General features: G+C 42.5%; 2 protein-coding genes across 9 annotated transcripts in view; both read right to left on the minus strand.

Annotated features, from left to right (window-relative positions):
- The window catches only part of LOC108559213 (twitchin), a 36,548-nt gene that overhangs the window by 4,501 nt on the left and 8,101 nt on the right, over positions 1 to 23,946 (minus strand). For 5 of the 8 annotated variants that reach the window (XM_017916410.1, XM_017916408.1, XM_017916407.1 and 2 more), the window contains 22 exons: positions 23,714 to 23,917; positions 22,855 to 22,902; positions 22,054 to 22,201; positions 21,927 to 21,991; positions 21,696 to 21,867; positions 21,500 to 21,636; positions 19,114 to 19,239; positions 18,001 to 19,057; positions 16,223 to 17,938; positions 15,251 to 16,165; positions 13,408 to 15,180; positions 12,471 to 13,355; positions 10,946 to 12,412; positions 10,586 to 10,888; positions 10,251 to 10,529; positions 9,875 to 10,180; positions 7,738 to 9,813; positions 5,912 to 7,678; positions 5,473 to 5,857; positions 4,731 to 5,397; positions 3,939 to 4,668; positions 33 to 3,869 (listed from right to left, as the gene is read on the minus strand). In XM_017916410.1, the coding sequence (XP_017771899.1) occupies positions 33 to 3,869; positions 3,939 to 4,668; positions 4,731 to 5,397; positions 5,473 to 5,857; positions 5,912 to 7,678; positions 7,738 to 9,813; positions 9,875 to 10,180; positions 10,251 to 10,529; positions 10,586 to 10,888; positions 10,946 to 12,412; positions 12,471 to 13,355; positions 13,408 to 15,180; positions 15,251 to 16,165; positions 16,223 to 17,938; positions 18,001 to 19,057; positions 19,114 to 19,239; positions 21,500 to 21,636; positions 21,696 to 21,867; positions 21,927 to 21,991; positions 22,054 to 22,201; positions 22,855 to 22,902; positions 23,714 to 23,917 (19,063 nt within the window). Of the gene's footprint in view, positions 1 to 32; positions 3,870 to 3,938; positions 4,669 to 4,730; positions 5,398 to 5,472; positions 5,858 to 5,911; positions 7,679 to 7,737; positions 9,814 to 9,874; positions 10,181 to 10,250; positions 10,530 to 10,585; positions 10,889 to 10,945; positions 12,413 to 12,470; positions 13,356 to 13,407; positions 15,181 to 15,250; positions 16,166 to 16,222; positions 17,939 to 18,000; positions 19,058 to 19,113; positions 19,240 to 21,499; positions 21,637 to 21,695; positions 21,868 to 21,926; positions 21,992 to 22,053; positions 22,202 to 22,854; positions 22,903 to 23,061; positions 23,112 to 23,713; positions 23,918 to 23,946 lie in introns of all 8 variants that reach the window. The other 3 variants (XM_017916412.1, XM_017916405.1, XM_017916411.1) reach the window with 2 other exon arrangements.
- LOC108559219 lies at positions 19,493 to 21,490 on the minus strand. The gene is made up of 3 exons (XM_017916420.1): positions 21,171 to 21,490; positions 20,244 to 20,327; positions 19,493 to 19,720 (listed from the first exon to the last, which is right to left on the minus strand). The coding sequence occupies exons 1-3, from the start codon at positions 21,285 to 21,287 to the stop codon at positions 19,529 to 19,531; spliced, it is 393 nt and encodes a 130-aa protein (XP_017771909.1). The 5' UTR covers positions 21,288 to 21,490; the 3' UTR covers positions 19,493 to 19,528.

The raw sequence follows: 23,946 nt of genomic DNA on the forward strand, positions 1-23,946 counted from the left end.
CTTTGCAATTACAGAAAACAAAGAATACTTACTCATTATAATAAGTTCAGCGCGAGTGGATTTTACGCCACCCTTATTAACAGCTCGGCAAACGTACTCATCGGCGTCTTCTCCGTAAACATCGGCAATTGTAAGGTGGTAGACATCATCTTCATTGTAGATATGATACCTTGATCCACTGGTGATCTCTCGGGCTCCCTTGTACCAGGTGATGGTTGGTTTGGGCACTCCAATAATAGTGCACTGGAATTGAGCATTGTGATTCTGAATGCAATTTGCATTCTTAAGTGGTTTGATAATTTCTGGTGGTGTGGCTGCCATCGGATCAATGATCTTCACAGATGATGAAGCTGAGGACGGTTCAGAAACTCCGGCAATGTTCTGTGCGAAGACACGGAATTCGTATTGACGTCCTTCAATCAAGTTCGAAATATTGATTTGAGTTGGCAAGCAAATTGCAACGTTCACACGCTGCCAAGCATTGCTTCCAACTTCCCTCTTATCTATCCAATAGCCTTGGACGCGCGCTCCTCCGTCGGATTCCGGCTTGGTCCATTCAAGGTTGACAAAGTCGCCTCCGACTTGAGTAACCTTAGGTATACCAGGTGGTGATGGTGGATCGAATGGAGCCTTTGCCTTTATTGGGTTGGTTCCTTCCAATGGTGGTCCCATTCCATTATCGTTCACAGCCATTACACGGAACAGATATTCTTGTCCCTCCGTCAAACCCTGCACCATGAAGTGTGTATCTTTGCAGGATGAGGAAATTGTGATCCAGTGCGACAGTGAGATATCCTTTCGTTCGACTACATAGTGGGTAATGCGAAGACCGCCGTCATAGCTAGGTGGTTTCCAGCTAAGATTGCAGGTATGTTTGGTAATGTCGGATACATCGAGAGGTCCAATTGGTGCACCAGGCAAACCGGTAATGAATACGGTAAAGTTGCCAGACGCAGATCCGGAATCATTTTTAACAGTGAGATTGTAATTTCCAGCATCGTCCTTTCTGATGCCTCTGATAAAGATAATGATGTAGTCATCAAATACGGTGTATTTAATGTGTTCTGATTCTTCAACTTTAACGCCGTTCTTGGTGAGTGTAACGTCAAGCGGTTGGTCGCCGGAATAATAGATCTTGATCTTTGTATTATCATTTTCTGGCAAGTACAAGTCTCCGGGCATGCGTTCAATCCTCGGTGGTGATCCAACTTTGACGCGAGCTGTGGTCGTGACCGATCCCAGCGAGTTACTGGCTTCACAAGTGTAGTCTCCGTCATCGATATCAAGAACATCGGAGACGTACAGGTAAGCAACACTTCCCTTAGTTTCATATCTAAATCTACCAGTCAAAGAGATTTCCCTACCATTTCTCAGCCACCTATAAGTAGCAATAGGTTTACCGTAGGCTTCGCATTCGAGCGTCAAAGTTCTTCCTAATGGAACGACGGTATTGTTCAAGGTACGTACCCATTCTGGCTTCTCACCACCAAGAACTTCACATACTTTGACTGGAGTTGTGCATGCACTAGGTTCACTCCTTCCTGCAGCATTTACGGCGAATATACGGAATTCGTAATCAGATTTCTCGATCAAGTTGAGAACGGTGTAATTTGTATCGGTAACATTGTACTCGTTGCACTTGGTCCAAAGTGGGCTGCCGATTTCGCGCTTCTCAATAACATAACCAGTGATCCTAGAACCACCGTCGCTACTTGGCACCTCCCATGTAAGGTCGACATAACTCTTGCCAACTTTCACGACCTTCGGTGCTCCTGGTGGCGCAGGCACGTTGAACTTGCCCTTAAGCTTGAATCTTGTAGAGGATGCTGATGGTTTGCTGAAACCGGCGGCGTTCTTAGCGCGCACCCTGAATTCGTATTCATGTCCTGTCATCATGTTGAACAGATCGAAATGAGTTTCCTTGACCAAATAGTCGCTGACAGATGTCCAGTTGGAGTCAGCCACGTCACGATATTCTAACTTATAACCTTGGATGCGAGAACCACCATCATTGTTAGGACGGTCCCAGTGCAAGTAGATAGTGCTAGAATCCCAGTCGGTGACACGAGGTGCACCCGGTGCATCTGGTACAGTGAAGGGGAATTTAGCTGTGATGGGTTCGTCGGTTTCTAATGGCTCACTAATGCCATACTGGTTTTCAGCCCTAACTCTAAAGCTGTATTTACGGTTTGGTTCAAGACCCATCACGTCATAATGGGTACTGCGAACAAAGCTGCTAGCCTTTACCCAAATACCGCTTGGTTCCAATTTCTCCACAATGTAATTGGTGATCGGAGAACCTCCGTCATCCAGAGGTGGCCTCCAAGCAAGCGAACAATTGTCTGGTGTGATGTCGGATACGTCAAGTGGACCTTGTGGTTTCTGTGGCTTATCGACGACCAAGACTCTGCATGAGGCAGAATCGGAACCGACTGAATTGGTAAGCTTGATGGTATAGCTTCCGCTGTCGGAGCGTTTGGCACTCTTGTTGCAATAAATCGATGCTATTTGCGTAGTTTCAAACTTGATTCTGTTATCCTGAATGACTTCATCTCCATTTATGGTCCAGCTCTCTTTAGGTTTGGGCGTGGCGACGTATGGCACGGTTATTTTGAATTCTTCTCCGGCAATCACAACCATGTCACGAATGCTCAAATCAGAAGTGATCCTCGGGGCACAAGGTGGTGCCCTGCATACGATTATATCAGATGCTGGACTCCATGGACCTTGGCCTGCGGCATTCACAGCAGCTACACGGAACTCATACTCGTGGTTTTCAATCAAATTGATAACTTTGTGGGATAAGTCAGGAATCAATGCATGAGCAGCCCTGGTCCATTTGTCTTCGGTGGTGAGGCGTTTTTCGATCACGTAACCCGTGATAGGAGAGCCTCCATCATGGCGAGGTTTGTTCCATTGGATAGTGATAGAATCTTCGGATGTTTCGATTCCTCTTGGAGAACCTGGTGCTCCAGGTACATCAAATGGATGGCGGGCACGAATCGGTTCCGCGGTGACAGCGGGCTCAGATTGGCCGTATTGATTTTCAGCGAATACTCTAAACTCGTAATCCTTACCCAATGTTAAATTGCGAATACGCAAGAAAGGTACGGTAACATAGCTGCTGACCTTGGTCCAGGTCGGTGATCTAGCTTCCTTTCTCTCAACAACGTAGTTGGTGATATCAGCTCCACCATTATCTTTAGGTGGTTGCCAGAATAAAGTCAAAGCATCACCGGCGAATTCATCAGCCCTAAGATTTTCAGGCTTTCCTGGCCTATCCAATACACGCACATTGATCGTAGCAGTATCGAAACCTGATGGATTCTTCAGTTGCAGCCTGTATTGTCCGCTATCGTTGCGCTTGGAATTCTTTACAATGACACTGGCGTAATCATCAGCCAACTGTGGGAATACCCTGCTGTCAGATTCATCCAGGATCTTGTCGTTTCCGAACCAAGTCGCAACAGGTTTCGGGAAACCAACGTATGGTACATGAATGCTGAAATCTTCACCAGCACGAACGGTGATATCACGTACACCGCCGAGATCCATGCATGGTTTATTTGGTTGTTCTTCGATCAGAATCATTTGGCTGGGTTTGCTCGGTTCAGATGGTCCTACTTCGTTGATAGCAATCACCCTGAATTGGTATTCTTCGCCCTCCTTCAAATTTGGTACGGTGTGCACGTTACCGGAAATTGGTATGGAATTGACGTCGGTCCAGTCAGTTTCGCCCTTTTGTTTCTTTTGCAGAATATAACCCTTGATCTTGGAGCCTCCATCGTTACGTGGTGGTCTCCAGCTGAGAGTAACACTATTCTTGGTAATGCGATCTGCCTTTGGTGGTTCTGGAGCATCAGGTTTAACTGAAACAATAAAAATATTATATATAGAAAAATTATTTTAGAAAAAAACAAAATATGATAAGAACATACATCTTTGGTGACCAGCAACAATAGGCTCAGTAGGTCTGCTTGGTTCTCCTGGACCAGCTTCGTTAACTGCGACAACACGGAACTCATATTTGTTTCCTTCACGCAAATCTTGTACGGTATAGCTGTTGTTTGGTGTAGGGTAATTGTTGACCTTGAGCCAATCTCCCCCGCGTTCGCGTTTTTCAATGTAATAACCAGAAATTGGTTTGCCACCAGTGACTGCTGGTGGGTTCCATTTGAGTGAGCAGCTGGAAGGAGTGTAGCCGACAACTTGGGGTTGGCTTGGTGGACCTGGTGGATCGAACGGACTCTTTGCGACGACAGGTTTTCCTTCAAGAGGCTCAGAAACGCCATAGATATTTTCGGCGCGAACACGGAAAACGTATTTCTTGCCCTCGGTCAGTCCGCGGACTGTAAAGGAAGTTCTTGGACAGAAGCCAGGGCATGGCCTCCAACTGTCTGTACCGAATTCGCTGACCTCTACGATGTAATTGGTAATATCGCCACCGCCATCGTCTTCTGGTGGATTCCAAGACAATGACACCGTCTCTTGAGTAGTTTCAGTGTATTGCAATGGACCCTTTGGAATTCCAGGTTTGTCAACAACGATAACTTCAATGTCACCGGAATCGGATCCGTACTCGTTTGTAGCTGTGACAGTATATTTGGCAGAATCATCACGGTTGGATGATTCTATGCGGAGACAAGTATGTTCGCTGTTAGTTTCAGTCTGTAATTAAGAACAAAAATTATAAAAATATTCAAAATATCTAAATTAAATAGTTATATTACATATACTCTGTTCGATTCCGGAATGACGATTGAACTCTTCTTCCATTCAACCTTTGGAATCGGAGCGCCAGACAATGGAATGTCAATTTTAACAGGTTCTCCAGCACGTACTTTAATTTTACGACCAATAATTCCATCCAACCACAACTTCGGTTTTTCTTTCATGGGTTTGGCAATGAAAGCATTTGAGGAGTCGCTTGGTTTTCCTGGTCCAGCTGCATTCACAGCAGATACTCTGTATTCGTAAGCATGTCCTTCTTGAACACGATCATCGTAGAATTCTTGCAAACGAACTGGTTCTTTATTGACCTTGATCCATCTGCCAGTAGCACGGTCACGTCTCTCGACATCATATCCCACAATAGGAGATCCTCCATTGCTGATCGGTGGAGTCCATTTGATCTTAATGTGATCCTTGTCGCTATCTACCAATTCGGGCTTTCCAGGTTTACCAGGAACATCGTATTGATTTTTAGCAACGACTGGCTTCTCAGTTTGCAATGGTTCTGAACGACCTTGCATGTTCTCAGCCAGAACCCTAAATTCATATTTGGTTCCTTCAAGTAATCTAGGTACAACAGCGTGGGTGTTTTTGGGATTCACGTAGTTAACAGCAGGTACCCAGCCACCACCGTGCGTAAGATCACGTTTCTCGATGACGTAACCGCTGAAATTTCAAATAATACAATAAATAATTAGATTACTATAATTGCAACACAATCAATTGTAAAGAAGTACGTACGTAATTTCACTACCACCATTATCTTTAGGTGGTTTCCAAGATAGTGTGACACTTTGAGCTGTAATTTCTTCGTATTCCAATGGTCCTTCTGGTGGAGCAGGACGGTCAAGGACGATGACTTGGAATGAGCCCTCGTCAATTCCACAACTGTTCTTCAAGAGAATATGGTACAAACCACTGTCAGTGCGTTTGGCATTGACAGTATGCACAATTGTATGATGACCGATGGATGTGACAGTGGTGCGTTCATCGGCAGCCAGTGGCTTATGGTTTACAGACCATTCTACCTCTGGTGTTGGTTCACCAACAAAGTCGATATCGATGTGAAGAATGAGGCCGGCCTTGATACGGATATCATTGAGCGGTGTCTTAATCTTTGGTGCCACTGTAATAAATGAGTTTAGATTAAATCGAATTACATTGTTATGATGTTTCTTACGGTATCTGGCCTTAGCAGTAACCATGTCAGATGGCTCAGATGGCTCACTGTTTCCGGCATTGTTGGTGGCGATAATTCTGAATTCATATTCTTGACCTTCAACTAAATCTGGTACTCTGGCATTGGTTTTGTTTGATGGTACGGTTGCGGCATTACTCCAGTATGGGCTTCCCTTCTCCTTCTTCTGGATGATATAACCAGTGACAGGAGAACCACCGTCGTTCTTAGGTGCAGACCATTCCAGGTCTACGCGATCCTTATCCCAATCAGTAACTTGTGGTTTTCCAGGAGCATCGGGTTCGTCAAACTCGTTCTTAGCAATAATGCTTCTTGGTAATTCCAATGCTTCGGATTCACCTACAGAGTTAACGGCTTTCACACGGAAGTAATACTCCTTCTTGTGGATTAATCTGGTAATTTCGTGATGGGTAAATGTAGACATGCCAGCATCAGACCAGGTTCCACGAGATACATCCATTTTTTCAATAATGTAATGAAGAATTGGAGAGCCTCCATCGTCTAATGGTATGCGCCAGCTAATACGAGCAGAGTCTTTGGTAACTCCATTTACTTCGAGAGGTGGCTGGGGTGGACTTGGACGGTCGATGACAAGTACGTTGGCTGATGCCGAGCATGTGCCCAGGTCGTTTGTCAATGTAAGGGTGTACCTTCCGGTATCTGATCTAAGTGAGAATGGAATTTCAAATGTGACCTTTGTCATGGACACGTACATGTCCATTCTGTCGGTCGAATGCAATTCCTTGCCATTAAGTACCCATTGTGCCTTCGGCTTGGGGGATGCCTCAATTGGAATTTCCCAAGCAATGCGGTTACCCGCCTTGACAACTAGATCTTCTAAAAGAGTCTTGTTGAAGTTCGGTGCCAAGAATCTTGGTTTGGCAATTACAGGAGCCGATGCTTCACTGGGCTCGCTGTGGCCTCCTTTGTTAACAGCGATAACTCTAAATTCGTATTCCTCGCCTTCGACAAGGTTTGGCACGGTGCCCTTGGTCTGACCGCCGGGAATTTCGCAAGCCTTTTCCCAGGTTCCATGTTTAGGTTTCTTTTCAATGATGTATGAGGAGATTGGAGCACCTCCATCCTTCTTTGGTGCAGTCCATTCAAGATCGACATGATCCTTGTCCCAATCGGTAGCCACGGGTTGTCCGGGCCTATCTGGTTTCGTGAACGGATCTTTAACGGTGATGCTCTCCGATGTGGTCAAAGGAAGAGAATCTCCTTGCTTGTTAACAGCTCGAACACGGAACTTGTAGTCATGACCTTCTGCAAGATGATCGACGCGCATCTGTGTACCAATAGAATCTCCAACTGGCACCCAACGGCCAGTTTCAGCATCTTGTTTCTCCACTGTATAATGACTGATTTCAGAACCACCATCGTCCTTCGGTGGTCGCCAGTGCAGTGTAACCGATGATTTGGTAACATTATCAGCTTTAAGAGGTCCTTCTGGTGGGGAAGGAATATCCAACACGGTTACATTAACAGTGTGAGAATCCCTGCCATTGATGTTCTTAACAGTCAGTTGGTAAGGACCACTGTCGGAACGTTTAGCATCGGTGATTCGTAACCTGGCCATGTAATCCTCATTGGTAATCTTAATACGATCAGTTGCAATGAGGAATGTTCCTTTGACTTCCCATTCCTTGCTTGGTGGTGGTTCACCAATAATTGGTACATTGAATTCGAAAGTCTGTCCTGCTTTGATTTTGATATCCAAGAACACGTTTCTGTCAATCTTAGGTGGCACTAAAATGAATGAATATTTATTTAATATTGGTTGTAATTCAATTATTGTCAATACTTACGATTTTTAGCTCTGGCCACGTGAATCTTGGAAGCATCGCTTGGCTCTCCTGGTCCAGCTTTGTTGATAGCACGAATACGGAATTCATATGGAGTTCCTTCGATCAGATCTTTCACTTTGCCAACAGAAACATCTCCTTCAACCTCGGCGCATTTTTCCCAATTAGGATTGAATTTATCGCGCTTCTCAATGACGTAGCCTGTAATTGGAGATCCGCCATCGCTCTCTGGTTTATCCCATTTGAGCTCAACAAAGTCCTTGTCGTAATCAATGATTTCAGGAACTCCCGGCTTTCCAGGTTCATCGAACGGATTCTTAGCTTCGATAGCTTGGGTGGTTGTCAATGGCTCAGATTTGCCCTGCTTGTTAACAGCAGAAACCCTGAATTTATATTTCTTTCCAGGTGTAAGACCATCCACATCCAGTGACGTGACAGGTCCTTCGGTTTCTCCTGCAGGAATCCACCTTCCGGTGGCCTCGTCCATCTTTTCAACAACATACTTTTCGACGGGTTGACCTCCATCGTCAGACGGTGGCCTCCAGTTGAGTTTGCATCCCTTCGCATGAACGTCGGATACTTTAAGGGGTCCATTTGGTGGGCTAGGTTTATCAAGAACAGTAACTTCAACTTCAGCGATATCCTTGCCGTTGATGTTCTCAGCGGTGATGGTGTAGGTTCCCGACTCGCCGCGAGTTGCATTACGTATATTAATCTTGGTAATATATTCACCATGCTGCACTTTGGTTCTGTTGTCATTCTTAACTTCTTTTCCCTTGAGCAACCATTTGGTTTCAGGCATAGGCTCACCGGTGACTTTAACATCAAAGTTGAAGTTTTGTCCAGCCCTGATTCGAACTTCGATAAGGTTTGTCCTATCGATCTTTGGTGCCAAATTGCGTGGCTTGGCAATGATTGTTGGTGTTTCATTACTAGCGTCACCTGGACCGGCAGCATTGACGGCACGCACACGGAATTGGTACGGTTGTCCTTCAGTTAAGTCAGGCACGGTCGCCTTTAATTGATCTCCGGGTACTTCCAAAGCCTTCTCCCAGTCGCCAAACTTATCCTTCTTTTCAATAATGTAACCGGTCACTGGAGAACCACCATCATCCTTTGGTGGAGTCCAGGCCAAGTCAACGTGATCCTTGTCCCAGTCAGTCGCCTTAAGGTGTCCAGGCGCTCCAGGTTCGTCGAATGGATTCTTAGCAACAATGGTTTCTTCAGCTTCTAGTGGTTTTGATTCACCTTCTGCATTTACTGCAGCCACTCTAAATTTGTACTCATGACCTGGACTAAGGCCAGTCACTTCCATTGATGGTTCTGTGGATCTTCCAGCAGGTACCCAGCATCCAGTTTCTGGGTCCATCTTCTCAACCTGGTAATATTCAATTGGAGTGCCACCGTCATCTTTCGGGCGTTTCCACTTCAATTTGCAACCATGCTTATTAACATCGGATATTTGCAAAGGTCCTTCAGGTGAAGTAGGTTTATCTGTTACAGTCACATTAATAGTGTGGGTATCCTTTCCAGAACTGTTCGTTGCGGTTACGTTGTACTCGCCAGTATTTTCTCGTTTAACAGGACGAATTACCAATTTAGTATTGTATTCTACATTTGTAATATCGATAGTCTTATCGCTTGTCATTCTAGATCCTTGGAATCTCCATTCTACAGTTGGAGCAGGTTCGCCTATAATATTGGCATCGAATTTGAGAGCAGATCCAGCAGAAATAGTAACATCATGAAGATGTCTTCTGTCGATGCGAGGTGCAAGGAATCTAGGCTTGGCAACGAATGTTTTGCCAGGTTCTGAAGGTTCACTTTGACCTGCCTTGTTGACAGCAATGACACGGAATTGATATTCATTGCCCTCAATAAGTCCGTTGATGGTAGCAGTTGGAGATGAGCTTGTGGTTTCCAAAGCCTTTTCCCACATTGGACTGTATTTATCCTTCCTTTCGATAATATATCCAGTGATCGGTGATCCTCCATCTGATGGTGGTTCGGCCCATTTAAGTTCAACATGGTTAGCAGACCAATCTTCTGGTTCTGGTGCACCTGGTTTACTCGGATTGGCTGCAAAGTGATTGAAATAAATGTATTTTGATGAATCGTGTATATAACCTTGAGTACTTACTGAATGGATCTCTGGCAATGATGCTGCCAAGAGTTTCGAGAGGTTCAGATTCACCCTCCTTGTTAAGAGCCTTGACACGGAATTTATATTCGTGACCAGGAATGAGACCATCTACGGCCAATTCTGGAGTGTTGCCAATAGTTTTTCCAGCAGGCAACCATAATCCAGTTTCTGGATCGAATTTCTCAACAACGTAACCTTCGATTGGCTCACCACCGTCATCCTTTGGTTTCTTCCATTTCAGTGTGCATCCATCCTTGTGGATATCCGACACCTCCAATGGTCCTTCGGGCTTTCCTGGCTTAGCTATGAAATTAACAAAAACATATAAGTGATAAACATTTGCTAAACAATTCGCAATTGTAAATTAACTTACAAATTATATTGATTTCAATTTCGGCGGTATCTTGACCATACTTATTCGTTGCTTGAATTTTATATACTCCACTGTCCTTCCTTTCAGGATTATCGTTGAAGAACTTGGAGTTATATGGGATATCGTCGATACGTACTCTAGGAGAGGCTATTGACTTATTATCAAGATACCACGACACTGTAGGTGCTGGCTCTCCGATAATCTTAACATCAATATAAATAGGTTCGCCTTCTCTGACAGTTAGATCACGCAGGTTCTTCCTATCAATCTTAGGAGCCACTATACAAAAAAATATTAAGTATACACTCCAATAATGTCATTTAAAATTAACTTACATCTGCGAGGCTTCGTCACTACAGATTTAGAGGCGTTGCTTGGTTCTCCAGGTCCAGCAGCATTTATTGCGCGAACTCGGAATTCATATTCAACACCTTCGTCTAAATTATCAGCAGTGCCTTTGGTGTCGTGTGGTCCAGTTTCTCCAGCTTTGGTCCAGCGTGGAGAACCCTTTTCCCTCTTCTCGATAACGTATCCTGTGATTGGAGACCCACCATCGTTAGCTGGTGGGGTCCATCTGAGATCAACATGATCCTTGTCCCAGTCGGTAACTTCCGGAGTTCCAGGAGCTCCAGGTTCGTCTGTAACAGAAGTAAATGTATAAACAACCATAAGTCTAATTAAGTATTATAACTTACCGAATGGATTTTTAGCAATGATACTTTGTTCGGCTTCGAGAGGTTCTGATTCTCCTTCAGCATTAACTGCTGCAACCCTGAATTTATATTCCTTTCCAGGTTCTAAGTTGTTCAGCTCGATTTTTGGTTCCTTCGAGCGACCGGCAGCGACCCAACGGCCTGTATCTGGATCCAGTTTTTCTACTGCGTAGAATTCAATAGGAACACCGCCATCATCCACTGGTGGATTCCATTTGAGTGTGCAACCTTCTTTGTGCACATCACTGATCTTAAGAGGACCTTCTGGTTTACTTGGTTTATCCAGTACTTTAATTTCAATGCTTGCTTCATCCTTGCCAGACGTGTTCTCAGCTTTGATAACCAATATACCAGTGTGAGAACGTTTAGCAGAGGTGATGACTAGTTTGGTTCTATAATCTTCTAATTCGATATTATAGTCATCACCCTTTTCAAGTCTAGCCTTGTTAAGGAACCAGGACTTCGTTGGTGGAGGTTCACCGGAGATCTTAACGTCGAGGCGAATTTGTTGACCAGCCTTGACTGTAAGGTCTCGCAACGTGCTGCGATCGATCTTGGGAGGTACAAATCTGTCTTTAGCAGTTATCGTTTCCGAAGGTGGAGATGGTTTACTCTCTCCTCCCTTATTGACTGCCTTCACACGGAATTGGTATTTCTGACCTTCGATAAGATCAGGTACTCGGGCATCAGTTTTGTTTCCAGGCACTTCCATAACCTTGATCCATTTGGTACCAGACGGATCCTTCTTTTCAACGATGTAACCAGTAATGGGTACGCCGCCATCGTCTTTGGGTGGAGTCCATTTAAGATCAGCATGATTGCGACTCCAGTCCTTGATTTCTGGTTTACCAGGTGCATCTGGTTCTTTGAATGGATTCTTGGCTGTTGTTGGAAGGTCTGTGACGAGAGGTTCAGATTCTCCTTCAGAGTTAACAGCTCTTACACGGAACTGGTAATCTTTTCCTTCAGTTAATCCAGTAACATCAGCTTCCGGAGTTTTAGTAGTGGTAACTGGTACCCATCTGCCGGTTTCAACGTCTTGTCTTTCCACAACATAACCGGAAATTGGCTCACCACCATCATCTTCTGGTGGTTCCCATTTAAGTTTACAGCCTTCGGCGGTAACGTCTGATACTTTGAGTGGTCCCTTTGGTTTGGTTGGTTTGCTAAGAACTTGGATGTCGACTTCTACTGTGTCAACACCACTATCGTTCTTAGCGGTAACGATATAAATACCGGTGTCGGAGCGTTTGCATTTTTGAAGAGTAAAGGATGTCTTATAGTCTTCGTTCTCGATCTTTAAACGGTCAGTGTTTCTCAGGAGTTGCTCTTTAAGAGTCCAAGTGACAACTGGTGCAGGTTCGCCAGTAACGTCGGCATCCATGCGAAGGAGTTGTCCAACCCTAAGTATCTTCTTTTGCAAATTCTTGCGGTCGATGCGTGGTGCAACTATAATAAAACAAATGTTTATTATTTCTTGTGGTTACTTGAAGATGGATAAACTTACGGAATCTCGGTTTTGCGATCACAGGTTTCGAAGGATCACTAGGCTCGCCAGGACCAGCCTTGTTAACAGCAACAATACGGAATTCGTATTCGTGTCCTTCTTCGACGGTTTCTACACGTCCAGTAGTTTTGTCTCCAGAAACTACCGCAGCATCGGTCCAGCCACGACCAGCCTTGTCGTGCATTTGAATGATGTACTTATCAATTGGAGCACCACCATCGCTTGCTGGTGGTTTCCAAGCCAATTCCACGAAATCTTTGTCCCAGTCCTTGAGGTCGGGGCGGCCAGGTTTGCCAGGTTCATCAAACGGATTCTTGGCAATAATCGTTTTCTCTGTTTCAAGAGGCTCAGATTCGCCTTCTTTGTTCACGGCCTTTACCCTGAACTTGTATGGTTTACCTTCCTGCAAACCGGTAATATTTGCTTCAGGTTCCGAGCTCTTAGCGCACGGAATCCAGCTACCGGTAATTGGATCAAGTTTTTCAATTTCATAGTAATCGATTGGAGTACCACCATCGTCTTCGGGTTTCTTCCATTTCAACTTGCATCCGTGTTTCGTCACATCGGAAACATCTAATGGACCCTTTGGTTTGCCTGGTTTACCCAGTACTGTAATTTGGATATCGGCAGTATCTTCACCGACCTCGTTCTTGGCGGTAATTGTGTATTTGCCACTGAGATTACGTTTTGCCTTCATGACGAAGAATTTCGTGTTATAATCAATGTTATCGATGCGAATAATTTCATCGGATGTAATTTCTTTGCCATCGCGGAACCATGTAATAACTGGTGCTGGTTCTCCAGCGACGTTTACGTCCAAGTGGATGGATAATCCAGTCTTGATTGTTAGAGCGTTCAAGTTTGTACGATCGATCAATGGTTTCACTAAAAAATATTCAATAAAAAATCAATATATAATAATTTCATATATGCTTACAGAATCGGGCCTTAGCGGTGTGCCAGTTGGTTTGTTCGGAAGGTTCAGATGGACCGGCTTTGTTTACTGCACGAATGCGGAATTTGTATTGGTTTCCTTCTTCCAGTTTCGGAACTGTTCCGGTGCAGGTAGGTCCGACTTCAGCAACCTTTACGAATTGACCAACAAATTTGTCCATAGCTTCAATGACGTAGCCAGTAATAGGAGCTCCACCATCGCGAACAGGTTTTTCCCATTTAAGTTTTACAGAGTGTTCATCCCAATCAACAATCTCCGGAAGACCTGGAGCTGCTGGGATATCGTATGGATTCTTTGCGGTAATGGCAGTATCTGTTTCAAGAGGTTCAGATTCGCCTTCCTCGTTGACGGCCTTTACACGGAAGTGGTATTTCTTGTTCGGTTCCAGACCTGTAAGTTCCAGATCCAGTTTGTCGGCATCTACAAAACCAGCAGGTACCCATCGGCCGCTACCGGCTTCCTGCTTCTCAACAGTATAGCCAGTAATCGGTAAGCCACCATCATCTTTAGGTTTGTTCCACTTAACCTTGCAACCTTCTTTGTGAACGTCGGTTACTTCCAATGGTCCCTCTGGTTTACCAGGTTTATCCAAGATGATTACCTCCACAGGAGCTTCATCGAATCCAGATTCGTTCTCGGCACGAATGGTGTAAGTGCCTGTATCCTTGCGAGTTGTGTCTGCGATCGCTAACTTAGTGTTATAGTCTTCGTTTTCAATCTTGGTATGTGTTGTACTTTCCAGAGGTTTGCCAGCGAAACTCCAGGTGATCTTTGGTGGAGGCTCACCGCGAACGTCAACATCGAATTTCACCAATTGTCCAGCGCGTACCTTGACGGTGTGCAACTTGTCCCTGTTGATGAGTGGTCTCAGATGTCTGGCCTTAGCCACATGCGGGTTGGTAGCATCAGACGGTTCACCAGGTCCTGCTTTGTTAACAGCTCTCACACGGAATTGGTAGGTGTTTCCTTCTTTCAGGCCAGGCACGGTCGCATCACAATCTGGAGTATTGGTGCTGTGAATTTCATCCCAAGATGTAGAAAATTTCTCTTTCTTCTCAATTACATAACCAGTAATAGGTGCACCGCCGGTACTCTTAGGAGCGGTCCATTTGAGGTCAACCCTATCGGCATCCCAGTCAACAATTTGTGGAGTACCAGGTTTGCCGGGAATATCGTAAGGATTCTTTGCGACAATAGAACCGTCGCTTTCCAAGGGCTCTGATTCGCCTTCATCGTTAATGGCCTTTACTCTGAACTGATATTCGTGTCCCTCTTGTAAACCTTTAACATCCATTTCTGTGTCGTTTGTTCTACCAACAGGGACCCATCGGCCTGTAGCTTTATCCAGTTTTTCAACGACGTATCCGGTAATTGGTTTACCGCCATCGTCTTCGGGTTTCTCCCATTTCAGCTTAGCGCCATTCTTTGTAACGTCGGCCACTTTGAGTGGACCCTTAGGTCTACCAGGTGATGATAAAACAGAGACCTCAACTTCGGCCTCATCTTGACCGTGCTCATTGACGGCTTTAATTTTGTACAAGCCCGTGTTCTTGCGGATCGAATTGGTAATCGTCAATTTGGTATTGTAATCAACATTGACAATTTCAACATTCTCCTGGGATAACACTTCTTTGTCATTTTGATACCAGGTTATAGTTGGTGGAGGTTCACCTCTCACATCAATATCATACTTAATGACTTTACCAGCACGTACAATAATTGGTTTAAGATTTGTGCGATCGATTCTTGGTTTAACTGTGGAACGAAATAAACAAAATTAAAATTAATACAAATATAACATAAGCATGCATGAACAGTAACTTACGTGATCTGTGCTTAATGATTTGCATGTTGGAAGCATCGGATGGTGATCCGGGGCCGGCTTTATTAACAGCGACAACACGGAATTGATATTCTCCACGTTCTTTGAGATCTTCAATTCTGGCTTCAAGACTATCACCGGAAACTTCTCCAGCTTTCTCCCAATCAGGCTTGTATTTGTCTTTCTTTTCAATAATGTATTTTTCAATTGGTGCACCACCGTCATTCTTAGGCTTAGCCCATTTGAGATTGACACCCTTGTTGTCGTAGTCAGTGATCTCTGGAGTACCAGGCTTGCCAGGTTCATCGAATGGATTTTTGGCAACTGTTCCTTGAAGGCTGGTCAATGGTTCGGAATCGCCCTCGTCATTTACAGCTGTTACACGGAACTTGTATTCTGATCCTGGATTAAGACCAGTTACTTCAAACTCCAATTCGTCTGGTTTATCACCCATTTTGTCAACGGGAACACGTCCACAGCGAACCCATTTACCGGTTGCCAAATCCATTTTTTCGATTTCGTATTCCTTGATGGGACAACCACCGTCATCTTCCGGTTTCTTCCAACCAACTTTGCATTTGTTGGCAGTAACATCGGAGACTTCTAAAGGACCCTTTGGTGATCCCGGTTTACCGAGCACTGTCAGCTCGACAGTAACTTCATCTTTGCCGTTAACGTTTTCGGCAATCAATGTATATTTGCCGGTATCTTTACGGACGGAATTTGTAAGAGTGAAATCGGTATGGTAATCAACATTCTCGATCTTAATACGATCACTGTTGGTTAAAGGTATTTCGTCTCTCCATACCCATTTAACAGTTGGCGCTGGTTCACCAGATATGTCCACAGACCATTTGTGTGTACGGCCTGCTTTAATAATGATCGACTTGAACATTTCGCGATCAATGCGAGGTTTGACTGTAAAATAAAAAAAACTATTAGGAAACAGCCCGAAATAATATATTGATCACTTACGGTTCTTGTGTTTGCACAAGTGATTGTCAGTAGCTTCTGATGGGGCACCTTTTCCTGCCTTGTTGTGGGCTCGTACACGGAATTGGTATACCATCTTCTCCTTCAATCCCTCAACTTTACCCTCGGGTTCTGGTCCTTCAGTAGTAGTAACTTCAATCCAATCAGGACTAAATTTGTCTTTCATTTCAATAGTGTAGTGAGAAATCGGGCGACCACCGTCGTTTTCTGGTTTCTCCCATTTCAGCGTAACACTCTTGTTGTCATAATCAACGATCTCCGGTTTACCCGGAGCTGGTGGTTCATCGTAGGGATTCTTGGCAGTAATCGCGTCTTCAGTTTCCAGGGGTTCGGACTCGCCTTCCTTGTTTTTGGCTCTAACACGGAACTTGTACTTCTTTTTGGGCGTCAATCCCTTGAATGTGAAGTTATCATCATTTGGTCCTACTTCGCCAGCCGGAATCCAGCGACCAGTATCCATATCCAATCTTTCCAGTACGTAACCGGTGATATCGCTACCACCATTGTCATCAGGTCTCTGCCATTTAACTTTAACGTGGTCGGATCTAACTTCCTCGATTTTAAGTGGTCCCTTTGGTGGTGTAGGTTTGTCAAGAACTACGACATCGGCGACACCTTCACAAGTACCTGAAGTGTTTGTCAGTCTCAAGGTATATTTACCGCTGTCGGCACGAGTAGTTCTGCGTACAGTGATAACTGTGTTCTTTTCGTATTTGTCTAAAGTAATACGTTCTTCAGCATCTTGCTTGATCTCCTTCTTTTCCAATAACCAAGTGACTTCTGGTTCAGGCTCACCGCCATATTTAATATCATACTTGATAACTTGTCCCTTTTTAACGATAATATTAATCAGATCATTACCGATAATGTAAGGCTTAACAAATCTGCACTTAGCGATGATTGGTTTAGTGGTGTCGCTAGGTTCACCAGGTCCAGCCTTGTTAACCGCACGAACTCTGAATTCGTATTGACCACCTTCCTTGAGACCTGGAACTGTTCCATTGAACATTTCTCCGGGTACTTCTACCCCTTTCTTCCATTCCTGGCCAAACTTGTCTTTGAATTCAATGATGTACCCGGTGATTGGAGCACCACCATCGTTATCAGGCTTGTTCCACTTGAGGTCCGCATGGTCCTTATCCCAATCCACAACCTCAACGTCCTTGGGTTTACTTGGTTCATCCCAGGGATCCTTGGCGAGAACGGGTTTACCGAAAGTGGCTGGTTCTCCGGCGCCGAGCTTATTTACCGCACGAATACGGAATTTGTACTGCTTCTTGTGAATGAGTCCTTCTACTTTGTATGTTGTAGCTTGACCAGCTGGAACTTCTCCAACGTTATCCCAACCAGCTTTCAGACTGAGGTCCTGTCTTTCTACGATATAGTGAGCAATTGGAGCACCACCATCGTCGACGGGCTTCTTCCATGATACTTGGCAGGAGGTTTGGAATATATCAAATACGTTAACTTCTTCTGGTGGAGCGGGCGTAGTCTGCATGATGATATTGACATCCTTAACATCTTCTCCTTGTCCATTGGACAGTTTGATTTGATACATTCCAGATTGTTCGCGAGCAGGCTTCTTGAATTTATAAGTGACCTTGTTCTCACCAATCACGACGTCCACTTCCTTAAGCGGAAGAATTTTGCCATCCTTGATGATCTTGGCTTCGACTGGCGTTTGCCGGGTGCCATCAACTAGAACACAAAGAGATACAATTAATTATCAATAATTCCCTAATAGACGATGGTAACTTTACTTGTGTATGGGACATCCATAAGAATCATAGAGCTAGCCGAAGCTTCGAACGTCGTAGGGAAATCGATTGTGGGTTTGCTCTCACCCTTCTTAACGGACAGTTTCATGGAAGACTGCATTTTACCAGATTCACACATAATTTCGCCATCGTCTTCCATCTCAAGTTTATTAAAGACGAGCTGGTGCTTACCACCGCCCAAGTTCTTAATTTCAATTCTTTCAGAGGGTACGATAGGTTTGCCATTGAAAGTCCATTCCGCTGGAGCGGTTTGATCTTGCAGTTCAACTTCCAGGATGAGCTTCTCGCGCTCAATGGCGTCAGTATCTTTCAGTTTTTTGTTGAACCTGTTCAGATAGTTGATAACAATTTCAGCTTCTGTCTTGTCAGCGTTGCTGACGCAAGAATACATTCCAGCGTCGGTAACTTTAGCATCCTTGACAACCAGCTTACGTTTACGTCCATCCTTGGTAACTACCAGACGTTTATCGCCGGTGATTTCTTGTGTTCCTTTGAACCACTTGACATCGCCAGAGGCATCATCCAATTCGCACACTAATGTAATGTTTTCCTTCTCAACGAGCTGTTGATGTTTCAGTACTTTTACGAACTTGTAAGGATATTCGACGATGGTGACTTGAGTCACGGTTCTATTATTTTCAGTTTGCTTCTCGAGTTTACAAGAGTATTCGGTGCTATCCTCGATCTCGCATTCTTTGATGGTTAATTTGCAAACACCGGACAAATCCTTTGAGATAGAATATTTGTTGCCGTCTTCCAATTTGACTGTACCTTTGTACCAGCCGACAATCGCCATGTTGGAGCTGACATGGCACTCCAATATAGTTTCGTGCTTGGTGTAACCATCGTACTTCTTCTTCAATTGCTTGGTGAACGTGTATATTGGATCAGGTTCGTCGACGTTCAGATAACCTATACTGGAAACACCTCCAATTTCAATGGTGTATTTGCCAGTATCATCCACTTTGGGATTCATGATAACCAATTGATAAGTGTCATTTTCGTTCTTGAACTTGTACTTAGAGCCAGGGAATAGTTCCTGAAATCGAAGATTGCATTAGAAATATTGTGGTACATGCAATCACATTTACATACATCTTTCCTGAACATCCATTTGGGTTTGCAGTTTGGTTTGGAGAATGCCGCTTCGAAAACGACCTTCTTGTCTTTTCCTTCCTTGGCGAATTGATCGATAAGTGGTTTCAAGAATGTTTCCTTTTTCTGTAAACGTACAAAATGCACATTATTGACAGTTCTAAATAGCACATTTTTATATGTAAACGTAAAAAGATGAATGCTGAAAATCAAAATAGTCGTTCAGCATCCAAACCGGAAAATCTAAAAATATGTTGAAAAAATCACTGTAAAAATGTTCTTCCAAAAAGAATAAAAAAGAAAATATTAAAAAAAAACATAATATCAAGAAAACTACGTGTGTATTTCTGCATGCAGACGTATCCAAATATGCCGACAACATCCATTTTGGAGAATTAAATTTGTGACACTAAAATTAAGTAAGCAGGGAGTAATGTACAGCGGTTCCAAGATTGTTTTTTTGTGGTGACAGATCGTGCACAAAAGAAGTATTGATACAAAGAAGTGTTGTGCGGTAACATCCAACCTCCGTTTTTGTAAAATGGTGTAAAACAGGCCAATCTGGTATTAAGTCAGCTAATGATGGCCTTCGGGAAGACGTCGGTGTCTACAAAACAGAAACTAAAACTCAGGAATCTGAAGTGTATCTGAAACAGTGTCATTCCACCCTTCACTCATTCGCAAAAAGAAAGGAGAAAATAGAAATTAAGAGATGGCGAGAGCGAAAGTGGAAGAGCTGCATGCAAAGTGTAAGATGATTGCTAGTAGAAGCAAATTCAACCAAATAATAATAAGAGAAAGCAAAACGAAAAACAAAGAACGAAAATAAAGAAGTATATATCAAGAAAAATGAAATAGAAAATATTGCGTGAAAGACAATTTTTTATTAGATGTAATCCAATACTGGTTTTATACTGAAATAATGTATATTTAGATACATTATCTCATATCCTTTTAATTAATTTAATAGATAAAACTGATATGTAACAAGTACAAAAATTGTCATCACAACAACAACATTAGTTGCGATATTATTAATATATTTTGTTTTGTATATATTTATATATATATATTGTTATTGCATTTAAAAACTCTGCAACGCAAAGATTCATAGCCATCTTAGTGCCAACCTTAGGATGCTCTGTTTGTAGAAGATTCGGCCAATCAGTTATGACTTCATCCAATGAAGGCCTTCGTTGTATGTTAAATACTTCCTAAAAAGCAGGACAACCTAAGCTTCTATATATTTTTGAAGATTAATGATAGAATAGAAAGAGAGTAGAATTAAAAAGGAAAATTAGTGAAAGAATTTTTGCTTTTCGTTCTAATTGATTAATTCTACATTTTGTTAGTCCGAAATCCATAAATTTTGAGTGATATAAGGATGAGTCTCCAAAGAGTTACAATAATAAGCTTGCAAGCATTTCAGCGCACATCTCACATCTAATCAAAGTATGAACAATTTTGTAGATTCATGCTGTCATAAGAACCTCGCGCGTTTTTAGCCTTGGCCAATCTGCTATAGCACCAGCTAAGCTGAACTTTCTAACCCACGTGCCATTTTGTCTCTGCAAGAATAATAAGCAAATCACCCTTCATGTGTTTTATCCAACAATTTATACCGTATTTCAATGTAGTCGAAGATATGCGTGAAGCATATAAACAGAACAACATTGTACGTGAGTATGTATCTATGTGAGTGTATGAGCGTGTGTAAGAGAGACAGAAATAGAGACAGAAAGAGAGAAGCACTCATTTACTCCAACAATTTCACTAAAGACATAATCACAAAACTAAAAATATACATAATTAAGTAACGAGACAGAAAATAAAAACAAAACCAAAAAAATGACAAAATACCCCTCTGGCGGCGACACTAAACAGCCCTAAAGTAAAATAAATAAAAAAAAAGTTGTATTCAAAATAAACAATGCCCAAAACTTGTTAAATGGAGACGCATCGTTATATTAACAATTTCGATTCGAGAGTAATTTTCTTTCTTGCTTTCTTTTGGAAACGTGTAGGATATTTATTTGGATTGGATGTGGTTGTCCAACCTTTAACCAAGTCCAATTTAGGTTGCCCCCTTTATCGGCGCGCACCTCGGTGACAACATTCCCATCGACCATAACACAAATTTTATCCTCGTCTATGAACCATCCGGATAAAACCATATGGTGCCCTTTATCAGGCTATAAATGGCAAAAAATACATCACTTAAACTAGGTCCCCATAAAATGAGGTAAAACATGTTCAAATGGCCATTAAAAAAATTAAAAGAAAAAAATTAACGAAATTATAAAATAAATTTAGAGTTTAGGAATGTTTTTTTGAAGAAACGAGCACGATATTTATTGGTAAAGAATAATTGCTTAGAAAACCTGACCTGTTCGACTTTCTTGAGCTGAGGCATCGGTTTTTCCACCTCCTTCAGGTCACCCCAATCTGGGTCGTCCTTCTTCTCGCCCCATTTGGCGTATTTCCTCTTCTTGAGCATAGCGCGGAAGTCCATTCCGCTAGCATCTATTATAATGCAATCAATCAATATTTGTTGATTATATGAGATTATATTTCATGCTTACCAGATACATAGAGCATCATCTCAGCAGAATCTTCACCGTGGATATTGCTCACAATAATCTTATATTGACCCTCATCGTTGGGTTTAACTTTGCGGATGCAGAGTGTGATCATATTGCTATCGCTCTCAGTGATGTACTTGAAACGACCTCCTTCGATGATTTCAGTGACACCCTGAAAAGAGGTATTAGTATATTTAGAACTAGTAAATGATTATAATAATGATCTATTACCTTATAGAATTTGAATGTTGGTGGCGGATTACCCTCGACTTGCACACCGATGTAACCATTTTGGTCTGAGACATAGTAAATATACGATTGAGAAAAATATTTGTAATATGACTCATGATGTTGTTACCTTCAACAGCAGAATAACTTTCCTGTACATCAACAATGCTTGGCGGTCCGCCGGATCCGGATGGACGCAGAGGTGTCGAGACTTTATTAATAAAGTCCTCCATATCGGCGATGCTTGGTCTGCGGACGTCAGAACTGGGACGACGACGCTAATTAAAAATAATTCATTAAATCACCTGCTCGCCCGTTCTTTTGGCAAATACTTTTAATTAATTAATGCAATTTTGTACCTCGGTATTACTCATTAACGGTTAGCTTGAAATAACATTATTTATTAGGGTTTACAAGCTGCAGCATTAGCGAATTATTATTACGTAAACGTACGAGTGTGTACATGTACTCGAGATCAAAACTGTCGTTTTCGGTTTTTTGATAGATCTCTGCGTTCGATTAAAACACGGCGAAGAAAATCTCATCATACAATTAAACAAAAACAACAAAAAAATAAACATAGAAACAAAAGTTTGATTAGCTGATACACAAATAATAAGTCTAAAAAAAAAAGATTGAAGAAGAAAAACAGAAATTGGGCTCTTGTCTATATTCGTTGGAAACGAATTCTCTGTTTTAATTTCGTCGTTAGACACTATCTAATTCTATACAAATATTATTTACAGTTGTGACATATAATAAGTTAAATCAAAAAAATACGATAATAATTATTTATTATCAATGAACCAATTTCCAAAATTGGTCACTTGAAGATTCTAAAAAGAAAATCTCAAATAGTTAGACACAGACATGTATTTTTTTTATTGACTGATTCGAAATCGCTATTTCCTACTTTATGCCTGTTTCTAACCTGCTTTTCGTTCGGGCCTTGCAATTCTCCCGGTCTTCTGCCTTTTGTCTTTAAACGATAAGAATTACAATTACAGAGAGACAGATTACTATTAATAATGTTATGTGGTTTTATATGATAAAGTAGATCAACCCAAATTCAAATACAAAATCCAATCAAAAGAAAAAAGAGTATATTAAAGATCAGGCCAAATTTGTGTTCGTTTACACAAATCTCACCTTTGTATCGAGTACTTCACCAGGTCTCAATTTTCCACCCTGCGAGCAATAATGCAACATTTAACAACATGATATACGATATTTAAGAGCACATACTCGTGGTGGAACCACAAAATTATATTTATTATCTGCACGGCCGCCTGGAGCTGGAGCTAAATAATGCGTGTTAAAGTTCTAGGTTTGTGTAATGCTATGTGTATTTTTCGTAAATTATTTGCACGGATTTATATTTTGATACTTATGAAAAATAATTCATCTGAATTTTAACGAATCCCTGCAAATAATTTCCTGCACGACGAAATTTCGTATTTCGAGTATTCTTCGAGCTACAAAATCGCGTGCTTTTAGGTGTCAGTCGTGTAAAGATAATAAGCACAATACATATATTTATATTGACATGGATCGAAGAAATGATGCAAGGCGAGTACTTTGAAGACCCCTTGGGTTCCATTACCTTTTTCTCGTCGAGGACTTCTCCTGGTCGGAGTTTCCTATTTTCCTATATTGGACATACAAATATTAATAAAACAAATATTTTGAACCAAACAACAACGGACGGATCACGAACGAACCACGAAACGTGTAATATTCTGAAAGTGTGTAAAAATGTTTGCATTTAGAAATGGTAAGTGCGTGCATACCTCGTCTGTGATGATGAGAGAGGCTCTACGTCCCATATCCTCCGGTGGGATAAGGGAGCCTCGTCGGCTTGATGCACCCGATCCAGGCGCCAAAGAAGCCTTCCTCGGTTCCGGTGTCTTCTCCTTGACTACTTCGATCTTAGGTGCTTCTGGTTTCTTAACTTCGATCACTGGCTTCTTAACTTCGGGCAGCGCAGGTTTGTCCTAAACGGAACATCATTACAGTGATGAAT

The sequence above is a fragment of the Nicrophorus vespilloides genome, unplaced genomic scaffold, assembly GCF_001412225.1.
Source record: "Nicrophorus vespilloides isolate i.1.1-1 unplaced genomic scaffold, Nicve_v1.0, whole genome shotgun sequence".
NCBI lineage: Eukaryota > Metazoa > Arthropoda > Insecta > Coleoptera > Silphidae > Nicrophorus > Nicrophorus vespilloides.